The sequence below is a fragment of the Muscardinus avellanarius genome, assembly GCF_963383645.1.
Source record: "Muscardinus avellanarius genome assembly, chromosome: 19".
Lineage (NCBI taxonomy): Eukaryota > Metazoa > Chordata > Mammalia > Rodentia > Gliridae > Muscardinus > Muscardinus avellanarius.
Genome location: NC_137805.1, coordinates 13,742,863 through 13,763,947, shown reverse-complemented (window position 1 = coordinate 13,763,947; position 21,085 = coordinate 13,742,863). Strand labels below are relative to the sequence as shown.

Here is a 21,085-nt window from a genome sequence, read left to right as displayed (position 1 = left end):
ATTGATTGATTGATTGGTACTGGGGATGGAACCCAGGGGCATTCTACCTCCAAGCTATATCCCAGCCCTATTTTTTTATTTCTTATTTTGAAACAGGGTCTCACTGAGTTGAAAGGGCCTCACTAAATAGCTGCGGCTGTCCTCGAACCGCGATCCTCAGGTCTCAGCCTCCCAAATGCTGGCTTTACAAGTGTGCACTACCACGCCCGGCTAATATACTTTTTATAACAAATATCACAGCTGCTCATTTTTAAACAAGTTTTTCTTGTTGAATTGTACAATAGTTTTTTAAAATCATATGATACCAATTTTGGCAATAAGCCATCTCTCAATGTATACCACATTGTGTGCTTTCTGTTTTGCTGGAATGAAATGACCAAACCATATATTCTTTGTCTAGATATGAAGTGAATCATTTTTCCATCAAATCTTTTTCTTTTACACCATTGATATATATCTTTGTATCTGAACGTAAAACCTAGCATGTATAGATGTTGAGTTAATATTTGTAAATAAGTTAGTTTGGAGCCAAAATCTCAACCAGGATCATCATATAAGGTTTGGTGGGTAACTCAAACAATATGATACTGCTGAGGAACTTGATTTCCTTTGAAAACCCGGGTATAGGTGAGTCCGAGTTTTTTAGTAGCAATTGAATTATTAGAAAGCAACTGTATCTCCTGTGACCTAGTCTGTTTTGTTTAGTTTCAGTCTTTAAATGAGCATTTTTTCCTTTTTCTAGATACTCTTCTTATTGACTATCAGTTCACATTTAGCCTCTCCCAGGAAGATGACCGCTATTACACAGCCATCAATTTTGTGGCTACTCCTGATGAGGTAAGGTTTTTGAGTTGTTTTCTTTTGAAATTGTGTGGACCCTTCTCTTCCATTAATGGATAGAAGTGCCGCTTTGGCAACAGCGTCGTGGGGGACACTCAGGATGATCTTTAGAGGCACAGGAAAGGAATGTTTGAGCCCGTAGTTTATGTTCTTTCCACCCAAAGGCAAGAACGGTGTTTACCAGGATTTACCAGGAGCTGATGCATAGCTTGACACTGATTCTAAAGGTGCTTGGTTTGCTCCATACAGAGGGGATTGTGAGGTGAGCGTCATCACTGGAGAGCAGACAGCAGGGCGTAGATTACCTTCTCAAAATGGGCCCAGAAAGAAATGCCTTATTAAATTAACACCAGTCAGCTGGGCGTGGTGGCCCAGTCCTGTAATCCCAGTATTGGGGACACTCAAACTAGAGGATCACAGGTTGAAGGACAGCCTAAGCAAGTAATGAGACTCTTGGCAAGATGCTGTTAAAAAGAAAAAATTCAAATAGGGGTGTAGCTTAGAGATAGAATGCCTAACTCTCTGGCATGTGCACACTTTTTCTATATATATGTTTCCCTCTCTCAAATATGTATATTTCTAACTTTCCTATAAGCATAAAATTGTCTTGAGACATTGTAAAATGTTCTATAGTTCAGGCAGTTGAGAAGAGTGAAATCTGATTATTGCCTTATTTTAAAATCTGCAAGGTGTTGTAACTAGTTTTCTATTTACGGTACCACTCATCAGCAAAACAGGGATTTGGACATGTTCATCAATGCCTCCAAAAACTTCAACCTCAACATCACCTGGGCCGCCAGCTTCTCAGGTAAACATACAGCTGGAGTAGATGGTAGAGGAGGTGCCACATGAGAACAGTAACATAGGCGGCAGGAAAGAGGGCTCTCAGACAGACGAATGGGTTGAGGACCACCTTTACCATTTGTAGCTGTAAGACTGGACTAGGTCAGAACCCATCCTTAGCTGGGTGTGGTGGCGCACACTTGTAATCCCCGTGCTTGGGAGACGGAGACAAGAGGATCGTGCATGTTCGAAGCCAGCCTCTCTGGCTTAAGGTACCCTGTTTCCAAATAAAATATTAAAAAATAGATCTGGGAGTGTAGCCCAGAGGTAGAAGGGTTCCATCCTCATTACTACAAAAAAAAAAAAAAAAAACCATCCCTAGACTTCAGAATTATTCCCCTATGAAGTGAGCATAACAGTACTGACCTTGTACGTTTGCAGATCAAGCCCGACTGCAGCTGCCGGTGTCGAGTGTGGTGCAGCCTCGGTGGTCGCTCCCCTGCCCCTCACCACTCGGCCTTGCGGTGGTCCTGCTCTGCACTGCTGTCCTCACCTACAGCTGTGCTCAGGGGGATTCCAGTGGCTCTTAGTGTCAAGAAATGGAAACATATCAAATAAAACAAGGTTCCAGTACATACCAGTAGCATATACTTTAGGGATTAAACCACGCTTTAAAAGCACAGCCTTTTTTTATCTTGTTTATCTCATATGATTCACTAAAAAATGTGATGAGCCGGGCGTGGTGGTGCACACTTGTAATCCCCGCGCTTGGGAGGCGGAGACAGGAGGATCGCGCAGGTTCGAAGCCAGCCATGCTGGCTTAAGAGAGACTGTTTCTAAATAAAAAAGTATAAGCCGGGCATGGTGGCGCCCGCTTGTAATCCCAGCATTTGGGAGGCCAAGACAGGAGGATCGCGGTTTGTGGACAGCCTCAGCTACTTAGTGAGGCCCTCTGCAACTCAGTGAGACCCTGTTTCAAAATTAAGAATAAAAAATTGGGCAGGGGTGTAGCTCGGAGGTCAAATGCCTCTGGGTTCCATCCCCAGACCCGCAAAATAAATAAATAAATAAATAAATAAATAAATAAATAAATAAATAAATAAATAAATAAATATAAAAATAGGTCTGGGAGTGTAGCCCAGAGGTAGAAGGGTTTCCAGGAACCCCAGTACCACCAAAAAAAAAAAAAAATGTGATGACCCTGATGTAGTGTTTTAGATAGATATCTACTACATAACTTAATAACTGGAAATAGACATGACTTTAATTCTGCCTGTTATTTACCTGTACTGTGCTATTGAGCAAGTTACCTAAGCCCTCTGAACCAATGTTCTCATGCATGAAATGGGGTAGTAGAAACACCTTGCTCTGTGGCATGCTGTGAGGACTCCATGAGTCAATTAACGAAGTACCTGGTGTAGGGCTGAAAACGTGGTTCATTCTCTAAACCTTAATCAGGTTTCTTCATCATCATTACCGTTAACAATATTTTTTGGTCAATACATGTGTCAGTTACGCTTATACAGAATAAAAACATAACCTTTGCAAATCACTTTAGGGCTTATCAAATCTTCAAAGATTATGTAGCCAGTTTATCAAATCTTAAGAGATTATGTAGCCAGGCATGGTGGCCCATGCTTGTAATCTCAGCATTTGGGAGGCTGAGACAGGAGGTTCACAGTTCACGGGCATCCTCCACTACTTAGTGAGGCTCTTTGTAACTTAGTGAGACCCTGTTTCAAAATAAAGAATAAAAAATAGGGCTGGGGGTGTAGCTCGGAAGTAGAATGCCCCTGGTTCTATCCCCAGTAGCACACACAAAAAAGATTATTGTGTAGAATATGGAAAAAGTTCAGACACCTGCAATGAGGAAACACATTTAAGAAAAAGTCTGATTTATCAAAATATTTGGACAAAGGCCTCGTGTCTGAACATGGGAAGAACTGCAATGATCATCTAAATGCAGATGTGATTACCTGGCCCTAGTCCTCAGGCTCAGGAGGTGTGGACAGTAATCCATTCTGTGAGTCTTTCTGCTCCCTGGAGGTCCTAGCTCCAGGGAGGAAACTGTGGAAAAGTGGAAACGCCATCTTGGAATAAGTGAGTGACACCAGGTTAAATGCAGTGGGAGCTGGTACCAGAGTGGGGGACTGAGTGACCCCAGGCCAGCTCTTCCCCCTTCGAGTTGAGGCCACTGCTGGTTAGAAAGCGAGGGGTGAAGCAGTGTCCCTGGTACTGGGTCAGGATCGTGGTGCCCAGCTGGGTTAAGGCACGGGCTCCTGAATCAGCCAGCCCTGTGTCGATTCCCAGCTCTACTCCTTGCCAGCCATGGCCATTGAATTCCCTAGAGCCTCAGCTTTGTTATCTATAAGTGAGGATCATGGGGGCTTTGTGACGGTTAAGAGAGATTCATGCTTGAGACCGTGAAAGAGTTCAGTAAGTGCTTTTATCATCATCATCATCATTATTACTATTATTATTATTATTATTATTAGTGGTACTGGGGGGTAGAACCCAGGGGCTTTCTACCTCCGGGCTACACTCCCAGACCTATTTATACTTTATTTGGAAACAGGGTCTCTCTAAGTTGCTGAGAGCCTCACTAAGTAGCAGCGGCTGGCTTCGAACCTGTGCGATCCTCCTTTCTCAGCCCCCGCAAGCGCGGGGATTACAAGTGTGCGCCACCACGCCCGGCTTATCCTTATTACTAACAAGAGTTGATTTCATCCTCCTTCTCTCTATAATCTTTTATTTTCATTTTTTTCTTCCTAACAGCTGGAACTCAGGCTGGAGAAGAAATGCCTGTTGTTTCAAAAACCAACATTAAGGAGTACAAAGATAGCTTCTCTAATGAGAAGTTTGATTTTCGAAACCACCCCAATATCACGTTCTTTGTTTATGTCAGTAATTTTACCTGGCCCATCAAAATTCAGGTAAGACGTGGGTTTTGGCCTCATACATGCAACTACGGTGACGTTGCTGTAGTGAATACCAGAGTCTCTAACCTGGGACTTCTGGTAACGAGGTGTACCGTGTTGCCTTGTGTTTGTAAGACCTGTGGCAGAGGATTGCTGAGCACTTGAGTAGTGTAGAGAAGGATGTCCTGGGAAGGTTGTCTCCCACTAGGAAATCATACCTCCCTAGTGACTAGAACTGAAGGCAGTTGGCATTGGGCAGCTTTGGTAATTCCACGTGTACTCCTTTGTTTCTTGACAGTGCCATTCAAAGTAGGGTTGCACCAAGAGCTCCCATCTGGAATGCGTAAGGAAGTAGAAACAACCACTTATAACTCAAGGACATCTGAGGGTTTCCTTCAAATGTTTCCCCAAACACTATCAGCATTTGAGCAGGATTGATGGGTGTGACAGAGGCAGGATGCGGTGGCGTGTAAGAACACCAGCCTTGTTGGTGACCTGGTGTGATCCCCAGCTCCTGTGCAGATTGCAGAGCCTCTCCTGCCTTGGCTTCCCTGCACCTGTGCCCTGAGGCTCCTTAGGAGGGTCTGCGCTGCCTGCTGCAGCCTCTGCCACTATCGCTGTCTCCCTTTCCAGGGGCCAGTGCGCTCCCTGCTGCCCAAGCCCGTGTGCCTGGAGCTTTGTGATCCTGCCCTCTGAGCCTGCCTCGGCTCCTACCCCTTTCCTGCTGCCTTTGGGTGGATGTGGAGGTCAGGGTGCACACTGGAGGACTGGGTTGCAGTTGGTCCTGCTAGTCTGACTCCTGGACTGGGGCTGTTGCATTTCAACTTTGGAGCAGCTCAGTGCTGCCCAGCCAGGCTACAGTGGTGGTATGTCTTCATGCCTGAGACTGCACGACAGCCAGCATTTCCCCTCTGGGGATAAAGGAGAGGAAGGGGGCTATGTGTTTGTGACCATGCCCTGCCCTGCTGTGTGGAGGTCTGCCCATGGCTCGTCCTCCTGCCTTTGCTCCTGTGCACTCTGCTGCTGTCCTCAGCCAGCTTCTCATTGGCGAGGGCCACACCCCTCCCCGTTTCTCTTTTCCCTTCTCTGCTCTCCCGTCAGCCCGCCAGCCTGCAGCAGTGTTGCTCTTCCTCAGCACACCCGGAATCCATGCTGTCACATTGAACCCCAGGGGCGAAATCTTCAGGCCTTTTTTTCTTGTTGCAAAACTTGAGCAGCTGTCTTTGTTTCTCCAGGAAACGGTGAAAAAGCTTTAGAAGTATAACATGGGTTTTGTTTTATAAATTTGTAAATGTGATTATTGCCACCAAGTTTTGAACTTAAAAATGGTCAGCTGGGCATGGTGGTGCACGCTTGTAATCCCAGCATTCGGGAGCCTGAGACCAGAGGATTGGGGTTTGTGGACAGCCTCACCTACTTAGTGAGGCCCTCTGCAGTGAGGCCTGTTGTTAAAGAATAAAAAATAGGGCAGGAGGTGTAGCCTGGAGGTCAAATACCCCTGGCTTCTATCCCCAGACCCACACAAAAAAGGTTAGAATAAAGCTGGGCCTGGTGGTGTGCCTGGTGGCGGCTCCCAGGGAAACTGTAGCAAGAGAACAGCTTGAGTTTGGAGGTGAAGGCTTCCTTGGTACTACAGTGAGGCCTCGTCCTGAGGGTGAAAGCTGGGCGATGGCGCAGGCCTGTAATCTCAGCTACTCGGAAGATTTAAGGCTTACAGTCAGCCTGGGTAAGAGTGAGAGCTTTCTTGAAATAAAAGTAAAAAGGACTGGGGAGATCTAGCTTCCTAGAAGAGCGCCTCTTGGTTCAGTCCTCACTACTACAAAAAAAGGTTAGAACTGTAAATTTTATGGTAAGAATTTTTACAGTAAGCCAGGTGCTTGGCTCAGGCCTATATTCCCAGTACTTGGGAGGCTGAGACAGAAGGGTCTAAAGTTCGAGGCCAGCCTCAGCAACTTAGTGAGACTCTTTTTCAAAATATAAAAGGGCTGAGGATATAGTTCAGAGGTAGAATGCCCTTGGGTTCAATTCCTAGTAACCTTCCACCCCCAATAAAAATTTTTACCATGCCAGGTGTGGTGGTACATTCCTGTAATCCCAGTACTTGGGAGGCTGAGACAGGAGGATCAGAGGTTCTCGGCCAGCCTCATCTACTTAGTGAGGTCTTCTACAACTTAGTAAGACCCTGTTTCAAAATTTAAAAAAAAATTGGGCTGGGGGTATAGCTTTAAGGTAGAATGTCCCTGGGTTCAAGCCCTAGTACTGCAAAAAATAATAATAATAAATAATAAATAAATCTTACCACAAAAAGAAAAATATTTTAAAATATCAAGTTTTTTATAATCTAGAAAAGCTTATTTCAAAATTTATGTACAAAGGCAGACTTCTAGAATGCTCTTAATAAAATGGGAGGAGTCATTTTAACCAACATTAAAGCTAACTATTTAGGCACAGTAACCAAAACACTGTGGTCACTGGTGGAAGGTTAGACATACTGATCAGTGGGCTGGGCTAATCTACACAACCCAGATGTAGGCCCACTCACAGGTGCCCTGGTGGTTAATTACAAGGACACAGAGACGGTCCATGGAGGTAAGACGGCCTTCAACAAGTAGTGCTGAAGCAGGTGGACGACCACAGGCAGCAAATGAGCTCCCACCTACAACTCGTGCTTTGTATAAAGTCAGTGTGATATGACCCCAGATTTAAATGCAGAGCATAAAGCTATAAAAGTTTTTTTTAAGTAAGAACAAATCTTTTCTTTCTAGGGCTAGGCAAAAGTTTCTTAGACTTGACACCAAAAACATGATAGGAAATTTTGATCAAACAAACCACATCAAAACCAAAAGTTTTGCTTCATGAAAAAGCCTGCTAAGCTGAGTGTGGTGGTGCATACCTGTAATCTCAGTGCTTGGGAGGCTGAGACAGGAGGATTATAGATTCACATCCAGCCTCAGCAACTTAGCCAAGCCCTCTGTAACTTAGTGAGACCCTGTCTCAAATTGAAGAAAAAAAAATCTATCTATCTAGATATAGATATAGAGATATAAATGGCAGGGGGTTTAGCTCAGAAGCAGAATGCCCCAGGTTCAATACTCAGTACCACAAAAGAAAAGAAAAGGCCTGCCAGTACAATAAAAGGATACGCTATATGCTAGAAAAAAAATTGTAAATCATGTGTCTTCTGTAGCACTTGTTTCTATACTGTAAGGACTCTGAAACCTCAGTGGAAACCCCAGGTTTGATGGCACATGCCTGTATCCCCAGCTACTTGGGGTACTGAGGCAGGAGGACTGCAAATTTAAGATTAGGCTGGGCAACTTAACAGGAACATGTCTCAAAATAAAAGGGGTAAGGACATAGGTCAGTGGTAGAGTGCCCCTGAGCAGCTTAATCCCCAGTACCTCAAAAAAAAAAAAAAAAAAGAATAGTAAAGAAACAGACAGACTTCTCTGCTGACTTCTGACTCTGAACTTTAAATCTTTAAAGAGGGCTCATCTGATCTTACTAGGCCCACCCACAGAGAAGAGAGGAAAACACAGGGAGTGTACACCATGGATGGGAATCTTGAGTGCATGTCGAGGGTCATCTTAAAATTCTTCCTGCCATAGACTGCACTTGGAACAGGGCTGGCGGGGATTGGGATTATGTCTGTGACCCCACAGAGCCTGGGCTCTAAGATTTATCAATACAAGTCTCTCCTTCCCTGCTGGCCCTCAAGCATGCTAGATACCTGTTCTACCACCAAGCAATGTCTCTGGCACTTTGGTACAATTATCAGTTTGAAAACATCTGATACTATCCAGTTATACACCTTTTGTTAGAATATTTTTGGGCACACTGCTTGATTAGGGCCCTAGATGGATTGGCTTCCTTTAACTTGAGATTGCTGTCATACTGACCTCATCCTGGTCTGAATCCACTTGAACTCTGAGGTTTGCTGCTCCCAGCTGGAAACTAATACGTGTTTTGGGTCCTTAGTGAGGCCTTTGGCTTGGGCTGCTGCCGTCTCCCGCACCAGTGGAGGGCTCTGTCTTCACGGCAGGCTGTGTGGAGGTGGCCCTGCCGCCCCGTGCCCATGTCTGGTGTTTTCCTCCCCGTCCCCATAGGCTCCGCCCTCTAAAAGTCTCTGACATGGCTTTAGAGCTGTCTTTCTAAGGGAGCTCTTCCCGCACTTGCTTGCAAAGGTCCTAGTTTTTTAGAAGCAGAGAGATGCCAATCTTCTCCCTGGTTTCGGGGTGCTCCTTACCTGGCTGGGTCGCTAAGTGTGTCAGCTCTGTGCAGGAAAGCTGCCTTCAGGAGTGCCCGCTCAGCAGCCCAGCAATGGCGAGCTCACCACTGAGCCTGCCAGGCTGTCCTTGAAGAGGCAGGTAAGTTTGAGGAAAGGCGTGTCTTTGAGTCTGGTGGAGAGAATGCCCACGGGACTTAGAGACGCTGTGATGAGACCTTGCGCTGCGTGTGGGTCCTCACCCAGTGCGGTATACACGGAGCACCTGGGAGGTCCGGCCGGGCCTGTGCAGAGCGCGGAGCCGCGTATTCCTGGGTGGGGGGCGTGCTCTCAGCAGACAGGCGCCTCCTTGCTGTTTCTCCAGAGCGGTGGCCTTTCTCAGTGTAATATGGCTCTTAAATACACACTCCAGCGTACACGCTCACACACACGCACAGTCGGCAGCCGTACGAGTTCAGTGAAAATGGAGAGACTTGGAGGAAGAGAGTAGGAAAACGTCTAAATGGCGCAGTTTAGGCCATTCGGGAACCTCAGCCCGACTTTCAGTGCAGGCAGAGCTTTTCTCCCTGGGAGCCTCTGGTTTGAAAGCAAAGTCACTGTGGAACTTTTAATTCTTTCCTCGGAAATTTATGTAAACACGGTACTTTAAAAATGGTAATGCTAAACTCTAGTTCCTTTACACTGGACCAATCCCAGTGTGCTTTTCCATAATTAGGAACAGATCTAAACCTGTAACTGCTGGGGGAGCCTGAAACCAGCTATAAAAACCTTTGCAGATGCAGCTTGAGAAGAGTCCAGAAGCCGAGCCCTTCACTGAGAAGGCCTGTGTGCGGGCGGCGGGTGTGGGTCAGGGCTGCTGTGGCCCGGGGTCCCTCCCTCAGCTCTGCTCCCTGAGGCGCTCCTGGTTGTTTGCCCAGTAAGCAGGGACTGGCTGGCTCCCTGCACGCCCGCCTGCCCGCCCCGCCCAGGCCCACGGTTGGCCAGGGAGGTGCTGGGGTAGACAGGGCCAGCGGAGGGCGACTGTGGGGGGCGGTGGCCAGCGGGCTCTGGGCTGGTCCCGCTCTGCAACAGAGGCGGCTATTGTAGCTCTGAGCTAAGAGGAAAGCCCTGTGGGCTGGGTCCGTGTGAGAGGCCAGTGTTCACGAGTTAGGGCCACACTGGATTTGTTCTGAGACCCGGGCACTCATTTCGATTTTAGACCGGTGTTTCTGGGTGCCGACGGAATTGCTGTACACAGGAAGGGATGTGGGGAACTTTCCTCTGCTCGGATTGACTCGTTTTCAGGAGACTTTATTGAGCTGCCATCCACGCTCCGCACGGGTCCCCTATTTCGAGTGGCAGTCGCTGGTTCTCGTGTCTGTGTAGGACCACAGCCACCACCGCAGTCCGCTTCAGAGTATTCTCACTCCCAAGAGAAGCCAGGAGAGGAGCAGGCCCTCCTTGTCCTCCTCCCCACCGCTCTGGGTTAGTCAGGGTGTGAACGGGAAGGGGCCAGGCCCGAGTTGGGTGTCTAGGCAGCCTCCTTGGGTGAAGGCAGGAGCAAGGCCCACCTGACGGCCCTCAGACACCTCCTGCAGCAGGTGCTCCGCCCCTCGCCACAGCCACAGCCTGTCTGTTTTTCAGGCTGCAGAGACTTCCTGGAGGTGAGGACTGTTTTTGGTTTCCGTCTTAGGTCGCGCCGTAGAGTTAATCAGCAGTAGACTGCGTGTCTGCTGGGTGGACACAGGACTGTTGGGACCAGAGCTTAGGGTAGGTGTCAGGGCTTTGTTCTGTTGCACAGTTTTTGGCTGTCAGAGATCTCAGAGATCAGGGCAGAGCCCCTCTCCCCCACCTGCCCAGCCCGCTGGTGAGGGGACAGAGGGAGCCACCCGCCTTCGCCCCAGCGCTGCCATGAGAGGCCCGGCTCCTCCGGGGCTGGCTGGTGGCCTTCAGAGGGCGTGGTACCCTTCGTGCTTTCCTCTGCCCTGCACAGCAGGCACATCCTCCCCACATCCAAGGGGTTACATGCCTTTCCTGTCTTCTGCCATCTTTCCATCAGCGTCACCCGCAGAATAACAACACAGCAGCTCACACAGGCGTGGGCTCTTATATCACCTTGCAGGAGGACGAGGGGCTGGCGGCCTGAGTCGGCCTCTGTCACGGTGGAATGTCAGTAAGGATCCCTACTTTGGGTGGACAGTGAAGTAACCACAAGATTGTTAGCAATAATAAATTAATCCCAAAGAAACCTTACTTAAGTTGGAGCCTCTGCAGAGAAACTGTACAAGAGAAGGGCCAGGAACCATTTCTCTTCTTGATTGGCCTTTTGGTACTTTTTACTATTTCGGCCAAGAATAAGTGGTCCTCTGATGCTTTTTTTTGCGGGTCTGGGGATAGAAACCAGGGGCATTTGACCTCTGAGCTACACCCTCTGCCCTATTTTTTTATTCTTTATTTTGAAACCAGGTCTCACTGAGTTGCAGAGGGCCTCCCTAAGTAGCTGAGGCTGTCCGCGAACCGCGACCCTCCTGTCTCAGCCTCCCGAGTGCTGGGATCACAAGCGTGCCCACCACGCCCGGCTCCCTGTGCTTTTTAAGTGAGTTGTAAACATGATAAAATGGAGTGGGAACCTTGGTAATGGTGAAAAGGAATGGCTGGAAGGAAATAGGAAAGAAGCACAGTCGGTGTTGGCACGGGCGTCGGAGCGCAGGGCATCAGCGTCCGCTGCGCGGCCGGGAGGACCTGCTCCATGACATTAGCCGGCCTTGAAGCTCTGGGCAAGGCTTGGGTGAGATTTCTGTGCCAGCACAAAGCAGCATTAGGTGGGTGGTTTGTGTGGCCAGCTGAGCCCCTGGAATCCAGTCCAGAAGTGTGTTCTCAACATAGAATTCATATAGAACTTTGGTTTTAAAAAACAACAGCAACAAAGCCAGGCGTGGTGGCGCACGCTTGTCATCCCAGCATTCGGGAGGCTGACCCTGGAGGACTGCAGTTCGCAGACAGCCTCAGCTACTTAGTGAGGCCCGCAACTTAGTGAGACTGTGTTTCAAAATAAAGAATAAAAAACAGGGCAGTGTAGCTTGGAGGTAGAATGCCCCTGGGTTCCAACCCCAGAACCAGGAAAAAAAAAAAAAATAGCAACAGAGAAAAATAAAGCTATTTTGTGTCACAGGAAAACTGTAGGAGGTGATAGGTCCAGATCCAGTAGAAGGCACTCTGCGCGTGCCCTCCAGAGCCGGCCTAGGGAGCCAAGGCCGGAGTGGAAGGCTGTTTGCAGACAGGTCTCAGCTCTCACAGGAGAGCTGGCTTCTCCTGGCCTCAGCTCCAGCGTTCAGCACTGTAAGGCAAAGTTGGTGTGGTCAGACCAGCAGCCCCTGGCAGCTGGGGCCACTTAGGCTCTCAGCCCACACTCTCAAGGTCTTCATCGTGCAGAAACTGCCACCACAAGATTAGGGGCAGCTGGGCCCTGGCCAGGGCGCGCCTGCCATGGTGGAGCCGCTGGCTCCAGCGTGGGCGCAGCCCGCAGAGTGGCAGACGCTCATTCCTGGAGTTCTCTTGCTGTCCCGATGCAGCCCTACAGCTGGAAGGGAGCCAGCTGTGTTCTAGCCTCCCTTGTCTTACACACTCAGAGCAACAGAGTTGGTGGTGGAGACAAAGGCAAGCCTAAATAGAGGCCCTTTTTTCTCTTTTTAAACTTTCAGTGGTCTTGCCCAGGTCGTTCAGTAGTCATTCATTCAAATTTTTGAGTACCTACTTTGTATATATATATCACATAGAAGACAAAGTACACATGACCTCTAAGAAAAAGAAACCATTTGTTCTCTGGTAGTTGCATATAAGAACTACCATATTTAGAGGGGTTGTTTTGTTTTTGGTTTTTGGTTTTTTTTTAAATAGGGCCCCACTGGGTTGCTGAGAGTCTTGCTAAATTACTGAGACTGTCCTTGAATCTGCGATCGTTCTGTCTCAGCCTCTCAAGTACTGGACAGGCTTGTGACACGATGCCCCCAAACTGCCATTTTTTATTCTTAGGATAGGCTTGGGCTCAGCTGCTGCCCAAGAGAATTTTACTTCTAATCTCTTTCCACCGAGATCCTTTTCCTTCTCTCGGGGACACAGAGACACCTTGGGGCTTAATGGAGCGCAGGACTTGGGGATGGTTTCTTCGTCTTATCTTCTTACCCTGGCTGTGCATTTGTCACAGATCAAATTTACTTTATATGTGCTTCCGGGCCCTCGCTCTGCTGCAGGTAACCACCCTCACTCAGGTTTGACAGGAAGGCTTGGAGACAGGACGGTCACTGAGGCTCCAGAGCCTCCCCAGGCCTGCTGTGCAGACACTCGTGTTCCCACACCCTGTGAGAATGCTACAGCGTCCTCTCCAGTCCCATCCCCAGGTGTGGCCCTGCCTCTCCTTTTACCTCAGGGCACGGCCTTCTCTTCTCTACCCTGGCCGGCCCCTCCAACTTCTTCCCCACCTCCTGGGGGGTTAACTTTCCTTAGAAGACTTCTTCAGTACAGTCCCTAAACTGCTGCAGGTGCCCTGGGGGAGCTGGGTGTACGCTGCCTTTCTGGTTTCTTATTTCTGAATTTCTTGACCTGTGGCCTTTGAACACCAGCATCAGAGCCATGTGTAGGCCTCAGGTGCAGGGGCAGGAGGGAGCCAGCAGACTGGCCTCCTTTGGGTTTCAGTGTAGGAGCCTGAGGGGTCTCCAGGTCAGACTAAAGAACTTGAGGCCCAGTGTACAGTGCAGAAGCCTCTGAATACTACTTTTGGGTTGGCAACCAAACAAGAATAAAAAGGGGGGGTACTTTGCTCTAAGTGAAACACTTTTATTTGAAATGGAAAGTCTTTCAGCTCGACTCTTAAATGAGGCAGTTGGTGCTGCTGTCTGTCTCCATAACCTACCACCTGTTTCTCTGCCACAGATTGCCTTCTCCCAGCACAGCAATTTTATGGACCTGGTACAGTTCTTCGTGACCTTCTTCAGGTAATTTCCCTCATCAATACTATACTTGTTCTTTTGATTCAAATAAACAATTCCATAATTGAGTACAAGCTCATAAAAGATGAAAGAATAATCCCAAGCATTTGTAGTGGAACACATCTTCCATGTGTACCTGAAAAGTTGGGTATCGGTTATAATAACGTAAACTCAGTCTAACATGATTGATGAACATATGTGGTTAGTATGTTCTGCTTTGGGGAGGCAGCTTTGTATATACCTTGTATTAAGTTAATTAGTCAATTTAGCTCTTTATATGGGGAGAATTTGAGGCTTAATATAAATTGTTCACTGTTGGGAGCTACATATATCCTGTTTGAGGGATAAGTCCAGTGACTGCCCAGTTTATTTTTAGTCCCCTGGGATTCTCTCTTTTATTTTCATAATTTATCTTAGTATAATTTTGTTTTTCTAAAAATACTGTAAAGCCCGGGGTGGTGGCACACACTTGTAATCCCCGCACTTGGGAGGCTAAGACAGGAGGATCGCACAGGTTTGAAGCCAACCTCAGCTACTTAGTGAGGCTCTCAGCAACTTAGTGAGACCTTGTTTCCAAATGAAATATAAAAATACGTCTGGGAGTGTATCCTGGAGGTAGAAGGTCCCTGGGTTCCATTCCCAGTAACACACACACACACGCACACACACAAAATACTGCATAGAAACAATTGAAGAAGACAAATAAGTGCTTATAAGAGAAAGCTGCAACAGCCTGCTTCATGATTTCTAACCTATGCCCCCCAATTCAAATTGTTCTAGCTGCTTTTTACTTCTCTATGCTACACCAATTCTGTGTGTGAGTATGAGTGTGTGTGAGTGTGAGTGTGTGTGTGTGTGTGTGTGTGTGTATTTGTATATGTGTGGTGGGGAGGGTATTGGAGATTGAACCCATGGGCATTCTACTTCTGAGCTATACCTCAGCCCTGTTTACTTGTTTGTTTGTTTATTATTTATTTTGAAACAGGGTCTCACTAAGTTGCAGAGGCCACACTAAATATCTGAAGCAGGTGTGACCTCCTAAGTGCTGGGATTACAAGCATGTGCCACCATGCTCAGGTAGTCTTTTTTTTTTTTTTTTTTTTTTGGTGGTACTGGGGTTCCTAGAAGCCCTTCTACCTCTGGGCTATACTCCCAGACCTATTTTTATATTTTTATTTGGAAACAGGGTCTCTTAAGCCAGCAATGTGCGATCCTCCTGTCTCCGCCTCCCAAGCGTGGGGATTACAAGCATGTGCCACCACACCCGGCTAGCCCTTTTTATTTTGAAGCAGGGTCTTGCTAAGTTGCCCTTTGCTGGTCTTGAACCTTCAGTCCTACTGTCTCCTACTGTCACAGGTGGGCACCACCGCACCCGACCACTCCCTTGACTTTTACTTCAGTTCTTGACCTTTCAGTTCAGTAATCTCTTGATGACATATAGAAGATGAGGCTCTACTATGCTTCATGGCCTCCCCCAGAAACTTTCCACACCACAAATGCATAAGGATAAACTCTTTTATTTGATACAGTCATATCATAATTCTTGCCAAATTAGTGATTTCTATTTATGACCGTAAAAGATAGGAAGGGAATCGTCCTTTGTTTATCTTAAATATAACATTTGCCATGTTTCAGTTTTTTAATTTTTTAGTGTTTCCTTGAACTTACCCCTGATTTATACCTGTACTCTGACGGAATAAATAATCTCTCACCTTGGTCAAACATAAGCAGGAATTCTCTGGTAGTCTGCTCTAGAACCCCCAGCTTCCTGCCCCAAGTACACAGGTGATGGTGAGGCCTGCTGCCAGCTGCCATCTTGGAAGAGCCTGTGCCTTCCTCCTGTATGGAAGCCTGTTTCAGATCCCTGGCTATAGCCTTCCTGGTAATACCTCCTGTGTATATCTCCCGTGTGTACCTTCCTGTATACCTATATAACCCTACTTGTACTGGAACACATTCTCCAGGAGGTTCCCGAGAAAAAGGACATGGGAGTGACTTCTGAGAGCTTTCCCTACCGAAATACTTTCTTTTTTCCTTCCTTCCTTTCTCTCTCCCTCCTCCCTCCTGTTCATGGAATTGAACCCAGGGCTTCCTTCATGCGAGGCAAATGCCCTCCCACTGAGCTACATCCTCATCTCAAATGTCTTTATTTTTACTCTCACTATTTGAGAGTTTGAATATAGAATTTTAGGTTGAAGATAATTTCCCAATAGAATTGAGAAGATATTGTGCTATTTCTTTCTTCTAGTATTAATACTGAGAAGACTAATGTCATTATAATTCCCACTCACATGGGACCCATTTTCTCTAAAAAAAAAAAAAAACGTTGCCAGGCGTGGTAGCGCACGTTTGTAATCCCCGTGCTTGGGAGGCTGAGACAGGAGGATTGCGCAGGTTCGAAGCCAGCCTCAGCTGCTTAGTGAGGCTCTCAGCAACTTAGTGAGACCCTGTTTCCAAATAAAAATATAAAATAGGTCTGGGAGTATAGCCCGGAGGTAGAAAAGTCCCTGGGTTCACCCAAAATGGAAATAAAAGGTTATTATTTTAAGATAAAAAGTTAAGCCGGGCGTGGTGGTGCATGCTTATAATCCCCGCACTTGGGAGGCTGAGACAGGAGGATCGCACAGGTTCGAAGCCAGCCTCAGCTACTTAGTGAGGCTCTCAGCAACTTAGTGAGACCCTGTTTCCAAATAAAATATAAAATAGGTCTGGGAGTATAGCCCGGTGGTAGAAAGCCTCTGGGTTCCACTCCCAGTAGCACCAAAAAAAAAAAAAAAAAAGATAAAAAGTTAATAATTTACAGCAACATGGAGGGAACTGGAGGGTATTAAGTGAAATAAGCCGAGCACTGGAGGGTATTAAGTGAAGCCACGCTTACCTGAGGACGCTGCAGCTGAGGGGCTAGATTAGTAGTTATCAGAGCCTGGGAAAGTGTAGTTGAGGGAGGATGGAACGTGGTCAGTGGTCTAGGGGCACAGCTGTGTGGGAGGAATAGTCTAATCTTCGGTAGCACACCAGGATAAGTATGATGGATAAGAGCTAGCAGAGAGGGTTTTGAGTGTTCCCTGTACAAAGCAGTGATGTATGTCTGAGGCGGTGGCTACGCCAGCGACACTGACCTGATCCTGAGCACACTGCAGTCGTGAACTGCAGTCGTGAACTGCGGTGCCACCGTGCTCCTACAGGTGAGCACAGTTATAGCTATGTGTCAATTAAAATGTACATTAAAATAAACCTTGTGGGCTGGGCATGATGGCACATGCTTTATAATCCCAGCATTTGGCAGGCTGAGACAGTGGTTCTCAAACAGCCTCGGCTACTTAATGAGACCCTTTTACAATTCATTGAGACCCTGATTCAAAGTAAAGAATAAAAAATAGGGCTGGAGGTGTAGCTCAGAGGTAGAATGCCCTAGATTCCATCCCCAGTACTAAATAAATAAATGAGTAGCCTTTTGTCTGTGCATGTGATACTGAGGCTTGAACTCAGGGGCATTCTTCCTCTCAACTATACCCCCAAGCCTTTTTTTATTTTTATTTGGAAACAGGACCTCACTAGGTTGATGAGAGTTTCACTACTTGCTCAGACTGACCTTGAACATGTGATCCTCCTGTCTCATCCTTCCCAAGTACTGGGATTACAAGTGTGTGCCACCATGCCTGGCTAAAATAAACCACTTTTAAATCAGTACATCTGGAAGGGTTGAAAAATATAGGCTGGGAGAGCTGAAGAAAGCTTCTTTGTCGCCACACTTTATTTTTCTTGTAACAGTGTCTTGTTTTGCTTTTTTTTTTTTTTTTTGGTACTGGGGAGGGGCATTCTACCTCTGAGCTATACCTCCAGCCCTTTTTATTGTTTGCTTGGAAACAGGGTCTCTCTATATAGAGAGCATATATATTGCTGGGGCTGGCCTCGCATCTCTGATTCTCATGTTTTGAGTTTGTTTAGGACACTTTGACTCATTTTTCATTCCATTCTATCTCACCTTGAGCTCTACAGGCCACAGGTCCTCTCTAGAGGTTGGGACAAGAAGCTCAGCTCACCACCGTCTTCTCACACTTTGCTTCCTGTGAACAAGACGCAGTGGGCCGGGGAGGAGCTGAGGGTTGGCGTTTGGGGCCTGCCCTGCGGTCCGCGGTGGGTGGCAGTGGTGCTGGTCTGGGCCCGGGTACTAATGGGGGTCTCCTCTCTCAACAGTTGCTTCCTCTCTTTGCTCCTGGTGGCTGCTGTGGTTTGGAAGATCAAACAAAGTTGTTGGGCCTCCAGGCGTAGAGAGGTAAGCCTCCGTGGATAAAGTGGAAAGCATCCCCCGAGAGCTCTTTTTCCCTTTTCTAAGTATTAAGTGATAATTGATAGAGCTCCAGCAGTGAGAAGAGCGCTGCCCTGTCTAAAGTGGGTTCTGCAGCTGTGACCCGTAGGCTGGATCACTGCTACCGAGAGCACCACTGATTCCCTCACGGCGGTGGCCGTGGCTCTGAGAGCCTTCCACAGGGGCTGGAGCTCAGCGGGGCAGTGCTTGCCTCGCGTGTCCTGAGCCCTGGCTCCTATCCCAGCAGCACACACACAATCAACATTTAAGCATCTCAAAATCCTTTATTAGTGAAAGAAATAGAAACCTCTTAATTTTTAATGTGAGTTGTATTTTTAATGAGTCTTGATTTGTTACCAGTGCCTATTCCCAAAGTAATAAATCAAGCAGACATTCACAATAAACAAAGTCAAATAAGAAAACTTAGTTAAAAATTATAACATAAAAACTGTTCATTACAGCTTTCGGTGCTGCGTTCCACATCTGTATGTGACGCGAGTCAGAGCCAGGGCCCATGCTCTGCCGAGCTGTGCCCCGGGGAGCGTTCCTTCCTTCAGTCCCTTGTCCGTCGTGTTATGGCAATGGGAGTGTTCACAGAAGACCTAGACCTGGCACTACTTGGTTTTCTGTATCCACTCATGTCTTTTTCTATATGAAAATGTATCTATACTATTATTTTTTGTGTGTGGTACTGGGGATTAAACCCAGGGGCATTCTACCTCCAAGCTACACTCCCAGCCCAATTTTATTTCTTATTTGGAAACAAGGTCTCACTAAGTTGCTAAGGACCTCAGTAGGTTGTTGAAGCTGGCTTCAAACCTGTAATCCTCCTTTCTCAGCCTCCCAAGTACTGAGATTATAGGTATGCACCATCATACCTGACTTAAGATTTATCTATATTTATTCCCCAGCATTGTAAAAAAAAAAAAATCAGCTAAATTTATAATAATAAGAAGTATCCAAAAAATCACAATTCTCTAGCACCCAACATTATTCATAGACATTTAGTGGCTGTAATAGGGTTACAGTAGGCTCCAGGCAGGATACGGGCCTCTTCCTCTTGGCCACAGCACCCCCTTTGCTGACCCATGTGAGGGTGGCATCATCATAGAGGTAATATTGTATCCTCTTTATTATTTGAATGTTTTGCTCAGAAGTTTTTTTGTTTGTTTTTTGAAAGGGTGTTTTGCTAAGCTGGCCATGGTGGTGTATGCTTGTAATCCCAGCATTTGGGAGGCTGATACAGGAGGATCGCGGTTCATGGACAGCCTCAGCTATTTAGTGAGGCCCTTTGCAACTCAGACCCTGTTTCAAAATAAAGAATAAAAAACAGGCCTGGCGGTGTCACTTGGAGGCAGAATGCCCCTGTTTCATCCCAGTACTGCAAAAGGAAGGAAGGAAGGAAGGAAGGAAGGAAGGAAGGAAGGAAGTTAGTTAGTTAGTTAGTTTGGTTGGTCTTGCTGTGTTGCCCAGGCTGGCCTCAACAATCATAGTTGAAGACTCCAACAATCGTAGTACTTTGTTTAATTTTTTAATGTTGAGTGGTCCAGGCCATCAGATATGTTTTATTTGCTATTCAAGAAGGATGGCTACTTGTAATCCCAGTACTTAGGAGGCTGAGACAGGGGGATTGCAGGTTCACAGCCAGTCTCAGCTACTTAGTGAGGCTGTCTGCAACCTAGTGAAAACCAGTTTCAAAATAAAGAATTTTTAAAAATTGGGCTGGGGGTATAGCTCGTAGGTATAATGCCCCGGGTTCCATCCCCAATAGTACTACAAAAAAAAAAAAAAAAAAAAGAAGAAGAAGAAGAAGAAGAAGAAGAAGAAGAAGAAGAAGAAGAAGAAGAAGAAGAAGAAAAAGGATGGCTAAAGCTGGGCGTGGTGGTGCATGCTTGTAATCCCAGTACTTGAGAGACTGAGACAGGAGGATCGCAGGTTCACTTCCAGCCCACTACTTAGTGAGGCCCTCCACAACTTAATGAGAATCTGTTTTTTTAAAAAAAAAGGGAAGCCAGGAATGGTGGTGCACGCTTGTAATCCCAGCGCTTGGGAGGCTGAGACAGGAGGATCGCACAGGTTCGAAGCCAGCTTCAGCTACTTAGTGAGGCTCTCAGCAACTTAGTGAGACCCTGTTTCCAAATAAAGTATAAAATAGACCTGGGATTATAGCCCAGAGGTAGAAAAGTCCCTGGGTTCTACCCCTAGTATCGCAAAAAATCAAAACAAAACAAAACACACACACACACACACACACACACACACACACACACACACACACACACAACAATGGTGTTGTTTAACAAAATTTAACAAAATTTAACAGTTCCTAATGTCATCTAATACTTAACCCATAACCACTTTTACCCAGCTGTTAAAATATTGTTTTGGGTGTTTGGGGTTTGATTACATCGGGAAGGATGAGGTATTTCTAACTTACAGTGCTTACTAATAAAATTCCCTTGGTACTCATTCCGTTGACGCCTGCTTATGTTCATTAGCAACTTCTTCGAGAGATGCAGCAAATGGCCAGCCGTCCCTTTGCCTCTGTAAACGTCGCTTTGGAAGCAGATGAAGAGCCTCCTGATCTCATTGGGGGTAGTATAAAGGTGAGAACGGGACTCAAAAGTCCTATGACTCGGCTTTTTAAAACTCAGACTTCGCTGGGCGTGGTGCCGCACGCTCGTCATCCCAGCGTTTGGGAAGCTGGAGGAGGATCCCGGTTCACGGCCAGCCTCAGCTCCTTGGTGAGGCCCTCTGCAACTCAGTGACACCTGGTTTCAAATTAAAGAATAAAACATAAGGATGGGGGTGTCGCTTGGAGGTAGAATGCCCCTGGGTTCCATCCCCAGACCCGCAAAAAACGAAAACAAACTCTCTCTCTCTCTCTCTCTCTCTCTCTCTCTCTCTCTCTCTCTCTCTCTCTCTCTCCTCTCTCTCCTCTCTCTCTCCTCTCTCTCTCTCCTCTCTCTCTCTCTCTCTCTCTCTCTCTCTCTCTCTCTCTCTCTCTCTCTCTCTCTCCTGCGTCTCAAACCAGAGAGAACAAGTG

General features: G+C 46.8%; 1 protein-coding gene across 1 annotated transcript in view; it reads left to right on the top strand.

The window, feature by feature from the left end:
• The window catches only part of ATRN (attractin), a gene marked incomplete at both ends in the record, with an annotated part of 109,376 nt that overhangs the window by 79,722 nt on the left and 8,569 nt on the right, over positions 1–21,085 (top strand). The window contains 6 exons of the mRNA XM_080716318.1: positions 743–837; positions 1,570–1,648; positions 4,399–4,556; positions 13,675–13,736; positions 17,928–18,006; positions 20,538–20,645. Coding sequence (XP_080572444.1) covers positions 743–837; positions 1,570–1,648; positions 4,399–4,556; positions 13,675–13,736; positions 17,928–18,006; positions 20,538–20,645 — 581 coding nt within the window. The remainder of the gene's footprint in view (positions 1–742; positions 838–1,569; positions 1,649–4,398; positions 4,557–13,674; positions 13,737–17,927; positions 18,007–20,537; positions 20,646–21,085) is intronic.